General features: G+C 37.5%; 1 protein-coding gene across 2 annotated transcripts in view; it reads left to right on the plus strand.

Moving 5' to 3' along the window:
- LOC117435489 (succinate--hydroxymethylglutarate CoA-transferase-like) overlaps window positions 1-13,830 on the plus strand; it is a 165,312-nt gene that overhangs the window by 58,047 nt on the left and 93,435 nt on the right. For both annotated transcript variants that reach the window (XM_059018736.1, XM_034058688.3), the window contains exons 10-11: window positions 8,861-8,932; window positions 10,507-10,604. In XM_059018736.1, the coding sequence (XP_058874719.1) occupies window positions 8,861-8,932; window positions 10,507-10,604 (170 nt within the window). The remainder of the gene's footprint in view (window positions 1-8,860; window positions 8,933-10,506; window positions 10,605-13,830) is intronic.

Below are 13,830 nucleotides of genomic sequence, written 5' to 3' on the forward strand. Positions count from 1 at the left end.
TGTCTCTGAATGTGTCAGACCACAGTGCTGTACTCTGGTATCAACACCAGCCAACTGTGCTTTTAAGAATCATTTGATTTCAGGGACAGAGCTCACATTAGGGTAACACATAATTCTTTATTTTATAGTTTTAAGAAATTATTTCAGGTACCTTTATCCTCTAAAGCTGACTGGCCTTAATTGTATTCTGGGGTAGAAAAAAAAATGCTTTGGAAAGAAAGGAACTGAAAGGAAAGAAACTGTTTGCTAATAACATTAGGAAGTATATTCATTTGCATTCCAGAAGAGATGGTAAAATACACACTTATTGCACTGCTGAAAGCAGGACAGTGGGGCTTAAATAATTTGTGCTGTCATTGGTAAAAATAGTTTTGTTGCTACCGTTTCCTTGGTTATTAACTTTGTTTTTGTAAACACAGACGTGGCTAATTATTCAGAGTTTTGAAGACAGTGCTGAGCAGTGTTTTATTTCCCACACATAGCAGAAAATAACCGAAGCAGACACTGCTAATGAACACAGTTTTGAATTTAGAATGGCTGTCAATATATTTGTTTGTTTTTCTTGGAGTTTATCTACCAGTCATTAGGTTAGGTTCTCTTGTATCCATTGTAATGTAATACTGAGACATCTAAGAATAGCAGCAGGAATATGGTGATTTCATCTGACAATTTGAGATAAATTATGCACTAATCAATGGATGACAGGAAGTCTCTTGAAAATTATAATGGGAAAAGGCCCAATTCCTTTGTTAAGATGTCGTGGCCGATTTTGTTTTTGAAGCATAACATTAATTGAACATTTTAAATGCTTATTCATACATCCAAAAGATGCAATGGGTTGGATTTATTTTTTATTTAAAAATGCAAATTTATAGGAAGAGAAAAGCTAACAAAAAACAAATGTCAAATAAAAAGAACATTTGCTGAATAATAATTTGTAAATTAACATATAAAAATAGAAAATATCGGAACAGATAGAGAACAGTATAGTGAAAGTAGAAAAAGAGGAAAAGTTCTGTCTTACCAAAAAAAGAAAAAAAAAAGGAAATGAGAAAAAATATGAGATTCTGAGCAGATCCACTGAATGCATGGAGGTTGGGAGTATTGCTTCTAATCAAAATGAATTGTTTATCTTCAAAAGACAATGACTGTGCGAAGTAGGCCGGTCTTCATTGGGGATACCGCAGGGAGCGTCACATTGGCACTGGCGCTCCCGTGGGTTAGGGTGGAAAACCCGGCAAGGACTGTTTCTCCCCACCATGCTGTAGTGTGCAAGGTATATTTGTATTTGGACTAGTTTAAATTGTAATAATATAATACCTTATTTGTATTCAAATCATGTAGAACCCACCTTTATCGAAATAATCAGACTAGACAACGCTTCTAGTGAATATAAAGAAACAGTGTTATTAGAAATAAAACAAAATAAAGGAAAAATTAAAGGTGCAACAACTAAGCTAAAGTAATACAGAAAGGAAGAATTAACTAAACTAAACAGTACAAAAAAGAAAATGTAAACGATGACACCCCATTCCCGCTGGTTGATTAGCGATCCAAAGCAATCTTAATATTTGACAATCAAAGTATTGTTAAATCAGTCTCATATATATATAGTTTTGGTTCAGAAGGCAATTCTCACTCTTGCAAGATAGACGCACTTTGTGTCCAGACAACCTATCGAGAATGATCTATTATCAAGACAGCTAAATTTGGATTCTAGCTTCTAATGCAAAATGACAGTTGCCTTGTAAAACCCACATCAATTTGTATAAATCACATACAAACAATTACTATAGTGTTCATTAACTCAAAGCATGAATTGAAAACAGTAATACTTACATTCTACTTAAAACAAAACATTAATTTTACTTTAAGGTCTGTTTATTCTCGAATTCATAAGAGGATTAAAACACTACTCATCGAATACTTAACGGACGTCCGTAACCTCATCCAGCTGATCCGTGTCTTCAACAATACAGGCACTCAAAGGCTCTCCTGCTGGCAACGACAGGTCCAGGTTCTGGGGTCTGCCTTCCTTACTTTTCGTCTCCACTTTAGAGTACGAAAGAAATGTCTTTGTAAAGAACTAGAGTCATTAACTATTTAGGTATTCCACTGAAACAGCAATTCCTCCACCAATATGTGCACTCTTCATCCGGTTATGTCTGGGATATTCCACCGCAAAACTCCAGCACTGCTAGCTCAATAAATGGAATATATTTCAATTTCAGTCGACTTCAAATGTTCATCCAACTCTTTCTCCGGTGATCAATCGGGGTTAACTTAGAGATTTGATTACAAGTACTTTTAGGATTTTAGACATCTTACGCAGTGGATTCCCACAACAAGGCAAACACTAGAATAGTTATCTCGTATTACAGTGTCCGAAAACGGTGTCTCTGTTCCAGCTGGTCGCAGGCTGGATCTTCAGATTGTCACAGTTCAGAGACTTGTTTGTGTGTCAAGAGCCTTGGGTTTCATGTCGGGATCCCTGTTTGAGTGTCACACTCATGCTTTTGTAACATTTGTCTTTACTCCTGTGATTGGATAGTTTGTTCATTTTGAGAGGTGCCTGAGTCCACGTGGAGTGTTTCCCATTGGTTGTTCTCGTTCCTAGATGGCCCCTTGTTCTCAATTGGTCCGCTATTTCGTCCCCTGTCGGCTGGATTTATGAGATGGACAGTTTTCTGTCTTAGGTGTCAAAGCACCCAAAACTGTCTGGCTTGCGTCGCCAAATGATCCATTCAGCGATGGTGGAGATAAACCACTTGTCCAGTATTTAGTTTAAAACTCTTTTTAAAAGCATTCCTTGTCAGCAGGGAGTTTGTGACCAGAAACCAGTTCTGTCAATTTCATACACAGAATGACATTATGACCCACTCTGACGCTACAGTGCTACAGCGAACCCTGCTGGCCAGACGCCCAGTGAGCTCAAAGGCAGACATTTGCAGTGTTGGCCTTTGTCCTTTGAAAAAAAATGCCAGAGCAATGGGTGCATACAATTTTAGACAGCTTCTCAAGATCCAATTGTCCAAACCCACTAAAGTAAGAGAGATTGAAAGTGAATCTGATTGCACTGCATCAGAAGGCAGCGATGATGATTTCCACGTCGTAATGCAGATGTTGTAAGTTTACTTTTGTTTTCAGTTTGAGTGTTCGCTTTAATATTAAAAAACTAAAAGCTTAATGCTGTTAAATGTAAAACAATAATGCAGCGTTAAGCTTGAAATGTGTAGCTCTGTTCCCCTGTCGTCTTCTTATCCAGCACACTGCTACGTGGTGATGTAGTTCCTTTGTGGCCAGGTCTGGCCACATCGGGTACGATATAGCACACCAGGCCAGAAAAATGAACAGATGTGGTCAGCAGTGGAAACATCCGTTTTTAGGACCAGTGGAAATGGAGTATTAGTTACCCATCCTGGTTATGTAAACAGACTAGTGCTGTTTCATAAGCACTTGAAAAGCATTGCAGCTTTAATTAGGTTGGTTGGGAAAACTTGGACTGTTGGGACCCACTTGGTTACAGAAAGTATTGACCTTCATCTGACATCACACCTCACTAATGCAATCCCCTGCTCGTTATTATTATTATTTGTTTATTTAGCAGAAACCTGTATCCAAGGCGACTTACAGAGACTAGGGTGTGTGAACTATGCATCAGCTGCAGTCACTTACAACTACATCTCACCCGAAAGACGGCGCACAAGGAGGTTAAGTGACTTGCTCAGGGTCACACAAGGAGTCAGTGGGTGAGGTGGGATTTGAACCGGGGACCTCCTGGTTACAAGCCCTTTTCTTTAACCACTGGACCACACAGCCTCCTGTCCTAACAGTCGGTCAGGTGCAGTTCTGTCTAATGTCTTGTGCACCCTGTGACCACTGAAATGCAATTTCAGAATGTATTATCATATGATATTATTTGAGTAATTCCTTCAAATCAATACATTAATAAATAAATAAATAAATAAATACATGTATTACCCAGTAATACCAACAACATGTATGATGTGGCTAAAGAAGCTGGACTGTACATAATTTGCAAAGTGACACATACAAACTTTAAAAACATAGCAAAAGCCAGAAAGTGTTAGAAACTAAACACCATGTCATAAAGTAGCAGTTTATAGAATGGCTGGAAAGGTTCCTTGGCCATTTCGTGCTGTTCTTGTGGAAAACAAACAAACAAAAGAAGACAGCCGAGCACGGCGTGAACTGGAATCAGGGTATGTCATTACCACCCTGTATTTCCTTTTTATATCTATGTACAGTACCAGAGCAATTGAAGTATTTCATCACTAAGCAACAGTGGACTGTTTTGAGTGGACATAGACCCCTTTGTAACCCATGTGTGGTTCGGGGGGCAGGAGCGAGCCCTCCCCCCCCATTCTGTGCTGCCAATACTATCTGCTAAACCCCTATTCAAACCCCAAGTCATGCACTTGCTCTCTGTCTTGCGTTTTTTTGTTTTCCATCATCCTCCCCTCCAACTCCACTACACTTTCCTCTTCCATTTTGCCGCTCTGCCTCTGCAACCACTGCTCCACCTCTGCAACATTCTCCATCGGGGGGTAAGTGAAGCTCACTTCCCAACCTTAGAAGCCCAGCACCACTGCTCCACCTCTGCAACATTCTCCATCGGGGGGTAAGTGAAGCTCACTTCCCAACCTTAGAAGCCCAGCAGCACTGGCTTCATCCTCTGACAGGAAGCTTCTCTGCGAGACAAGGGGGGACCCATGGCCAGATCTATCTAACTCTCTTTCGTCTTTCCAATTTATCACCTCTAGTTTCCCTTGGGGAATGTATTGGTTGCTTCCCAGCCTCGGAGGCTGATTGGTTCGTTCTCACCTCCGCGAGGGTGGCTCTCTGCGAGCCAAGGGAAATCCCCTTACTCATGTCTATGTCAGAAAGCACCTCCTATCACGCGAATCAGGTCTGCAGTGTTGAAAGTTAACCCTTTAAGACTGGGATCGTGTTAACACGATCATACTGAAGTAGGCTTCTAGGACTACGATCGTGTAAACACGATAAAAAAGCACTTTGTTTTGATGACTTACAGGGCCACCATACTTTGCAGTACAGGCTTGAAAGACACATCAATGGATAGGGGAGGGACTGACGTTCACTTCCTGATAGTTTTTTTTGTGACGTCACTGAGAGGGGCATTTAGTGTAAAGGGCGGAGACAGTTTACAGCAGCTCGGCAGAGACAAAAGCAGAAACAAAACATCACAGGAACTTGTTTAGAACTAATAAAAAAAAGGGAAATGCTGTAAATCTGATGTATTTGGCATAATTATATTAGACCATTTATTCTGTCTCATATGTTTTAATATATGTGTTTTTACAACATTTATAAATATCAAGAAACAAGTGGGTATCAGCATTTCATGAACTAAATGTATCAGGTACTTTTTTTTCTTTATCACTGATAATAATGAAATGAGTGACTATTATTTAATTTATAAATATTTATTTTGAGAAAATAAATCGAGAGTAGTGTCCATTATTGCTTATAAAGACCCTGAGAATAAAAGTGTATTATGTCATTGCAATCACTCAGTTGAATCAATGTTTATTATCTGCCCAAACATCAATATTTTTCAACAAAACTTTCAGGAAGTATTGTAAGGTCCCTCTGTCATAGAATAGCATGTTTTTATATATGTATCTCTAAGCAGAATACATAATAACAATTACTTAACTTAAAAACAAACAAAAAAAACAAACAAAAAATCAAACACAAAAAGGTTATATGGTTTCTGAAGTACTGTTCTCCAAAGTGTCCTAAAAAAAGGCCACCATTTGCAAGATGCTACTGTAAAAAATAGATTTTTTATTGAATTTGTATAGGAAGAGAGTCAACTACAGCTAAAAAACACCTGGTCCTGGGGGAGCATCTCACTGAAAAATGCTTGGTCCTGAAAGGGTTAAACAGTACGTATGACTCAGTTTCCTGAGGTCCAGTCAAAGTTATCCCAAATGTATTACTGATCCAAGTAATTACATCAAAATGAATGCGATAACTAGGCTTGCTACTTTTCGATATTAATCGGTAAAGCTTGTTAAACGTCAAATTCCCCAAAAATATTTGGTTTGACTGAAATAAATGTATAAACGATAAACGTAGGTAAAACCACTCACTGTTTTTTACCAAAAATAATAATTTAGAAATCCTCTGTAGTTTGTTAGTTTTTATACTTGCTGTCTGTCCCGCCTCTATTCCACTATGAATGGCTGGGGGTCACTGTCAGTCATCTCAGTGGTCCGTTAGTACTGTAGTTTCATCCTGTTCTGACAGATCTTGTTGACCTGAAGCAGTGCTAGAATGCTCTCATTGTTTAAATGACTGTCAATCATAAAGACCTGCACCGACTGTGCACTTTCATTTGCCAGCTACAGCGCCTGTCATTCAAAACGCCTACTTTGAAATTAGCGGGTTAAGGTGTACGTAAGCTTTTGCTTTAGGTATACAGTGACAGTTACTAGTCTGATTTGAAAATGGGGCGCAAGAGAAAAACACTTAATGAATATTGTGCACAGTACCCTGGCCGACAGCTGAAGTCTCCACGGCAGGATGAAGTGGGCCCGTCTGCTGAGTCCAGCTGTTCTGAAGCAGAAGAGGAGGTAGCAAGTTAGTTCTGTTCAACTATCTAATGTTTTGTTCTGTGCATGTTATTTTTACTCGTAAATGCATGCTATAAAAGTCTGTGTAATACACTTTTATATGCTGCGTTAAATTAAGACGTTAAGATTTTTATCTTTACAAAGTGTAGTCCGCTGTGACCAAACGTTATTTCAATTAGAATGTTGGTAACCATGGTTCTGTTGCATGTTGAATATGATAAAGGGGTTTTGCTCAATGAGACCTTTTTCAATGGCATAAAAAGCCTGTTGTTTTTTTTTTAAAAGCATAAAGGTCGATTTCACCCATGCTCTGCTTGAATTGAAAAGTAAAGATCGAAAAAAAATCAGTTGCATTTTACTTTCAAGATTATAAGAGTGTACACAAATAATAAGACAACTTGATAAATATATTACATAATAAGATGAGCTAATTGTGAATGCATTACAGCTTAGTCAAGCTAAAGCTGGCAGTGACTCCCTGTATTACCATAACAGGAACCTACAGTAAGAATGAATGAATGTATTCATTCTCTATCGGCCACCCACATGCATATTTAACATATTAGTGGATTATGATGCATCCCCCTTTTAATCTTTCTCACAATTGTTTACTTCTGGTCTACTTTTCTTGTAACTTGCTAGATTATTCTCCTTTGTCATTTTTTTTCATCTCTGAATCAAGTCAATTTTTGTTTTTTACCATTTCTTTTTTTAGAGTTGTTTCTCTCAAACTTAAATTTCTGTCAGTTTTATTTTCATGTTTTATTTTAGTAGTACAAAAAGAAATGTAGGTATAAAATGAGAAACATTTTGCCAGTCTCCAAAGAGTTGGACCAAGGTCTCTAGTTGAAGCATCTGATTAATTTTTTTGTAACCAATTGTAACGGGGTTGTACGTGTGGGTATCCGCTGAGAGACGAGAGAGACACAGAGGGTTTGAGCTTGAAAACGCCACTCAGGCGTCCAGGTTTGGCAGTCAGGTGCAGTAGTATGTGGCCGCCACTAGGGTATCAACAATGGTATCCCTAGTGCGGGAGGATATATACACAAGTGTACATTAATATTTACAAAAAGGCAAAAACAACTAGAAACTAAAAGGTGGCCAAGCTCGGGCCATGCACTACTCCCGCGATACAGGGAGGTCCCGCACCAGGAACCTTCTCCCTAACACAAACATTGGTGGGATTAAAATCCCTGTAATTAATCCCCTACCCTAAAGTGGTAATTAAACACTGTAATAATCTCTTTACATGGGTAACACAGCATGGAACAGCACAAAGGACTGGCTTTCCAGACCCTTTTTAAGGCAGGTGACCAGGGTTAATTGATTATCAATTCTTCAATTGACACCTGGCCACCTGCTATACATTCATTTCAATTAGGCAAATTACAAACACATTGTTTGTTACAAACCTCACCAATGCTATTTATAATCAAGCAAAAAACATATTTTACAGGGGCAAGCCTCAGCCCTGCCACACCAATCCTATTGAATTATGGCAGCTTTCCAAAAAAAAAAAAAAGCAGTCATCAAAACGATGCTAATTGTGTGCAGTTATTTAATACTAACACTTCATACCCCAAAGCCCAAACCAGTTATCTTTATCATAGTTCTTAGTTGTATTGTCATTTGGTACTGCCATAATGATAGAAACTTCATCTCAGCAAAATCAACTAAAATGGATACATGTATTAATGTGCAGGGTCTTTACTGTGCCACGTGAGCCTAGTTTTCAACGTCAGTGCCATCCCAGATTTGTGGCTATTTCAGTTTATTTGAAATGTGCTTGATTGCTAACCATTAGGTAGTTGAAAACAGAAAGACAACCAAAATCATTTTACAAAAACTGCCACCATGTAATAACTGTAGGTAAAAATAGAATTGCTATGTGACACGTACTGGAAAAATAGACTGATCTGGATGAGTATAAAAAAATTGCTGGAACTTGGTTCTTACAGTAGTTACAGGATGCAGTTGTTTATGGTTTTCAGCTGTTTGTCCTTTAGTGCATGCTGTGAGTCTTTAACAGCTGTGCTTTTTTTAATATGAGGGGATTTTTATCGTTTTTTTAGTGTGTTGATTGTTTTTGTGGAAATGAACCACATCCGTTATTGATTTGATAAGTTTTGAAATATTCTTGATAAATAATAGGGAACAATATAGGTTTTATCTTAGGGATTATCCACCTAAATGTATTAAAAACATTCCTTATAATTTTTTTTTTACTTTCTTTGCAGGCTTTCAAGACAAGGGATGGATACTTAGTTGTTGGTGCTGGAAATGACCATCAGTTTGTCAAATTATGCAAGGTTAGTAACTTCCTTATCAGAAACAAACAACAACAAAAAAACACTTTCTGATTGGACCCGAAACACAAACAAACTCAAGTTTTATATGAAGGGTGATCACATAATCAAGTGTAAATAATAAACACCAAGGTGGCTACCAGGCCAGTAATATTCCAAATTCAAGTATAAAATACAAGCAAAGAACCAAAATATCATCAGAAAAGGGTAAACAGTAGAAATATTCATAGAGCTAATAAGAGGTTAGAAAATGGTCCTATAATCACACTATAAATCATTACTGAGTTATACTATGGTAAAAACAGAAAAAGTGAAATATTTGAGATGCATTAGGAAACCATGAAAACTATGGTAAATATAAAGTATCAGCATGGGCAAAACATGTAAAAGTGCAAAGTTTGCTAATGTATCATGGTAAACTTTTATAATGTCACTGGGGACTGAATTCATATATTTATCTACAGAGAAAATCTTGTAGAATCTATGAGCTTCCCCACAAGAACACCTCAGCATGCCCTAGAGGGACCACCCTCATTGAGGGGCAGACTCTGATCCAAGTTCCCATTCCAATCTAATCCATACTTTATTTCACTTGACTAAAGACAGATTCATTCCTAGGCCTCCAAAGATAGTCCATTACCCACACCACTTATCCCTAATCCTCTTCACAGAACGCTTCACCTTGGCCAGCAATAAAAACAGTGTGCTTAGTGTCTTAGTAACAGTATTTTTTGATTCAAGAATATCATACTCTTGTAATGCTTACACCTTTGTCTGGGCTGACATGTCTCAGTGTTGGACAGCAAAGCAGAATGAGGTGTTATTTTTTAATTGTACTAAGCTTAATTAAAGTCACATCAATTCTCCAGTTTGTTTAGTTTTCCCGGAGAACGAAAACCTAAAACAAGCAAACAAATAAACAAAATTCAGTTTGTCAGAATAATGCTTTATGTTTAGGAGGCTGTAGTAGTCAATAGTACCAAAGAGGCATGTAATAACTTGGCAATTATGTATGTGCATGTGGAACTCTGAAAGAAAGTTGTACCTTTATCAGCCAGTTTTATTTCCTGGTGCGAGTACAATGTGGGGGGAAAAAGCCCCGGATTGTGCTTCAGCATTAACTATAGCACTCTTCGCCAGTTTTATCTGCCACATTATTTTAACCATATCAATACATTTCTGTTCTCTAGGAGAGAGAGAGTTTCTCTTATGAACATCATAGTGCATTCAGGTCTGGCTTCCTCCTGCAACAGTGATCATTTCAGAGCATCAGTATTATCAGCATTGTTGCAGATGGGATCCTGATCTGGATACACCATGATGCTCATAAGAAAAACTCTCCTGGAGAGAGTCCCTGAGTAAACATTGAGAAGTGAAATTTATTTATAACCCATGATGTCTGAATTAAAATATCAAAGCAATTATATTAAAAAAATATACTTGTGCAATACAATAAACACATGCTACAGTAAAAGGCAAAAACAATGCTTTTATCCCTGATTTTTTTTTTCTTCTCAAAGACACCCATTCTAGTTTTATGTGTCACTTGAACATGCTTTTGCCTTTTGGGTTTACAGATCTTGAACCTAATGAGACTGGCTGAAGATCCAAAATATAAAACCAACAAATTAAGGGTCCAGAACAGAAAAGAGCTTCTTGAAATTGTGTCTGCGAGGTGGGTTTTGTTAACCAGATGCATTTCTTTCTTCTCTGGGGCAAGCATCCAGTCAGAATCTCCTACAGGTTAAACACGATACAGCACAGTTAATTGTCTGTTGTTTCACTGTTCCATCTAGTAAAACATATTGGTTACATTTAATAGATAGATCATTATAATCCTAATTGTCCCCTCAGGCAGGTTATGAGTAGAGCTTTCCAAAGTTAGATGCTGTTAAAAAAAACAAAGTTAAGATCCTGAAACTCTAGCAATTCTAACAAGGGAAAAATGTAGTGGTTCATTGGTCAGGTGCTGATGTGGGTTTACATCGTTGTTTCTTTACCCTGTCTATGTTGTCTTGTGGTAAGACATGGCATACACACTGGGATAATGGAGATCCACTTTGTTGAAACGTTGAGAGGCTTGTCCTTGGAAAGCCATGGATCACAGTATGTTTGAAGTGAAGCTGGCCAGCTTATTTAAAATAGATGCGGTGCCACCCACCCCAGCAGGAGTCATTGTGGTACATTTTATTGTTCAATTTAGTTATTTTCTGCTGCTGCTATTTCTCACATTTCACGCTGTAGCATTTTTTTCTTTACAAATGTAATTTGTTTTCTTCTGTGCTTTTTTGTTTTATTGTGCTGGGCTCTGTAAGCAGTGTACAACCAAAAATAAATCTTCAGCTACAACAAACGCTTACTTTTGTTGTTCTGGTCTGAAGCGTAGATCTACCGCAGTGAAGTGGAATTAAATAGCTTTTTGTTTTGTACATCAGAGACTGTTGATGCACTGAGAAAAAAACAAATGTGTTATAGTGGGGTAGCTTTTGAAAACAGAGGTGCAGTTTCAAAATTACCTTGAATGACTATAAAGTTGATCAGGTAACCCAATAAAGGATATCGATTTCTGACAATCTACGCAAGCATTCATGAAATTGATGGTGACTGCCCTTTAAAAAGTTGCTCAGACTGCCAAATCTTTGTTGACAAAACAAAGCCCAGCTTCTGGGGCATTCTGTCGTCTTTCAGCCGTTAAATATTTTCTATTGTAGAACGTTGGCAGCCTCGTGGGATTTTTCACAGGAGAAATGTTTCTCAAGATGGAATACAAATAAAATCTAGGCTAGTAAGTTAGATAGACTGCAGTGCTGCACTGTATTTAATAGTTTTCCTCCAAAGGATCGGTTTGCTTGGGTAAGGGTGACAGAGAGTGGTAGGGTGTGGCTAGCAATGTAAAACATTTAAGAATCCTTTAAGATAGTCCTTCAAAATAATGTAATGATTTAAATGTAATATCTAAGTGCATGTGCATAGAATATTAAAGTGATAACCAGAGGATGCATTAGAACATAAGAACATAAGAAAGTTTACAAACGAGAGGATGCCATTCAGCCCATCTTGCTCGTTTGGTTGTTAGTAGCTTATTGATCCCAGAATCTCATCAAGCAGCTTCTTGAAGGATCCCAGGGTGTCAGCTTCAACAACATTACTGGGGAGTTGGTTCCAGACCCTCACAATTCTCTGTGTAAAAAAGTGCCTCCTATTTTCTGTTCTGAATGCCCCTTTATCTCCATTTGTGACCCCTGGTCCTTGTTTCTTTTTTTAGGTCAAAGAAGTCCCCTGGGTCGACATTGTCTATACCTTTTAGGATTTTGAATGTTTGAATCAGATCGCCGCATAGTCTTCTTTGTTCAAGACTGAATAGATTCAATTCTTTTAGCCTGTCTGCATACGACATGCCTTTTAAACCTGGGATAATTCTGGTTGCTCTTCTTGTGTATGAGGAGATAACAGTGTTCCGAAAGGATAGAATCCCAGATGGAATAGAGGATATCCTTGAGAGGGAGGCCATTGTACACTAGCTGAAGTTAAGCTATTATGTGTTTATATTTTATTTTAATTAATAGAAAAGTGTTTTAACGTGTGCAAACATATGTTCTGAAATGACGGCCTCCACAATGCACCTGACAGGGCTCCAGGAACTTCATGCCTAATAAAACGTTGAGACTTGCATTGTGTAACTAGGCAGATTATCTTGCTTGTTTTCATGATGCAGTCGTCAAAATTTGAAAGCAATTCTGTATTATTCCTCTCTAATTAGAACAGGGGACAAGGTAAGGAAAGGTTAACAAAGTTTAATTAAGAGTTGTTCTTTCAAATGACAATATTTACAGCCTATTTCCATGATACAATCGAATCATAGTATCACACTGATCATGTGTATTTTCAAATGCTGTGTACTGCAGTTCAGTTTAATGCAGGTGGTATTAATTAAACGTTTACAAAAAAAAGACAATAAACATTTTTGACAGCCTTAGATGGGATAAATGATCATATATTATGGAATCTCTCCAGCATTTACTTTTACTGAGATTCCAAAACGTGTATAGTTTGGATAGAAAAAAAAACAAAACAAAAAAAACAGTCACAAAGCATAGTGACAACTGCCTGTCACCGAACTGGATGACTGATTCAGTTGAAGTTAGACTTAGAGTGGAGGCAACACATGACTGACTTTTTAAAATTAAAATTTAAAATATGAAATACTAAAACAGTTATATAATATAATAAATAGAGGACACATTGAGTGTACAGTCTCTGGAATAGATTGTTTTAGATTTTATCCACTTGTAAGACTGTTGGCGCCTAGTACAGTATAATCGATGCGCCCTGTACTTAAATAAAATTGGTCACGCAAAGTGTTTTGAGGCAATACATGTGATGTGATGATATATTATTTTATGTAAATAAATTATGCATCCGAGCAAACTGATCCAGGTCCAGGGCATTACCTCGGGATTACTCTGAGATTTGGGTGGTTTGGTTATTAATACCCCAGGAAATGCCCTGGGTCAGATCGGTATTCCCATCTTAGTAAAACTTTTTTCCCTTGGTCAGTGTTTGTTTCACAAGCTCACTTGAGTATTTTCTTCTCTACCAGCTGTTTATAAAGAATATGTGCACGAACCAATGAGAGTGCTTGTTTTCATTTCCAGTGTTCAGTCAGGCGTATCATTTATTATAAATAAACAATATAAAGTTGCATTCTAATTACAAGAAGACAAAAAAAGTTTCCTTAAAATCAGATGATCAAACACATTTCAAATTGTATGCAACTTACAAAATGTACATATGGTACTGGTAGTATTAAGTCTGATACATTGCCTGACAAAGTAGAATAAAGGTATTAAAGAAGATTATAATTTTGGATTAATCAAGCATGATGATATATTTAATATGCA

The sequence above is a fragment of the Acipenser ruthenus genome, chromosome 3 (genome assembly GCF_902713425.1).
Source record: "Acipenser ruthenus chromosome 3, fAciRut3.2 maternal haplotype, whole genome shotgun sequence".
Taxonomy (NCBI): Eukaryota; Metazoa; Chordata; class Actinopteri; order Acipenseriformes; family Acipenseridae; genus Acipenser; species Acipenser ruthenus.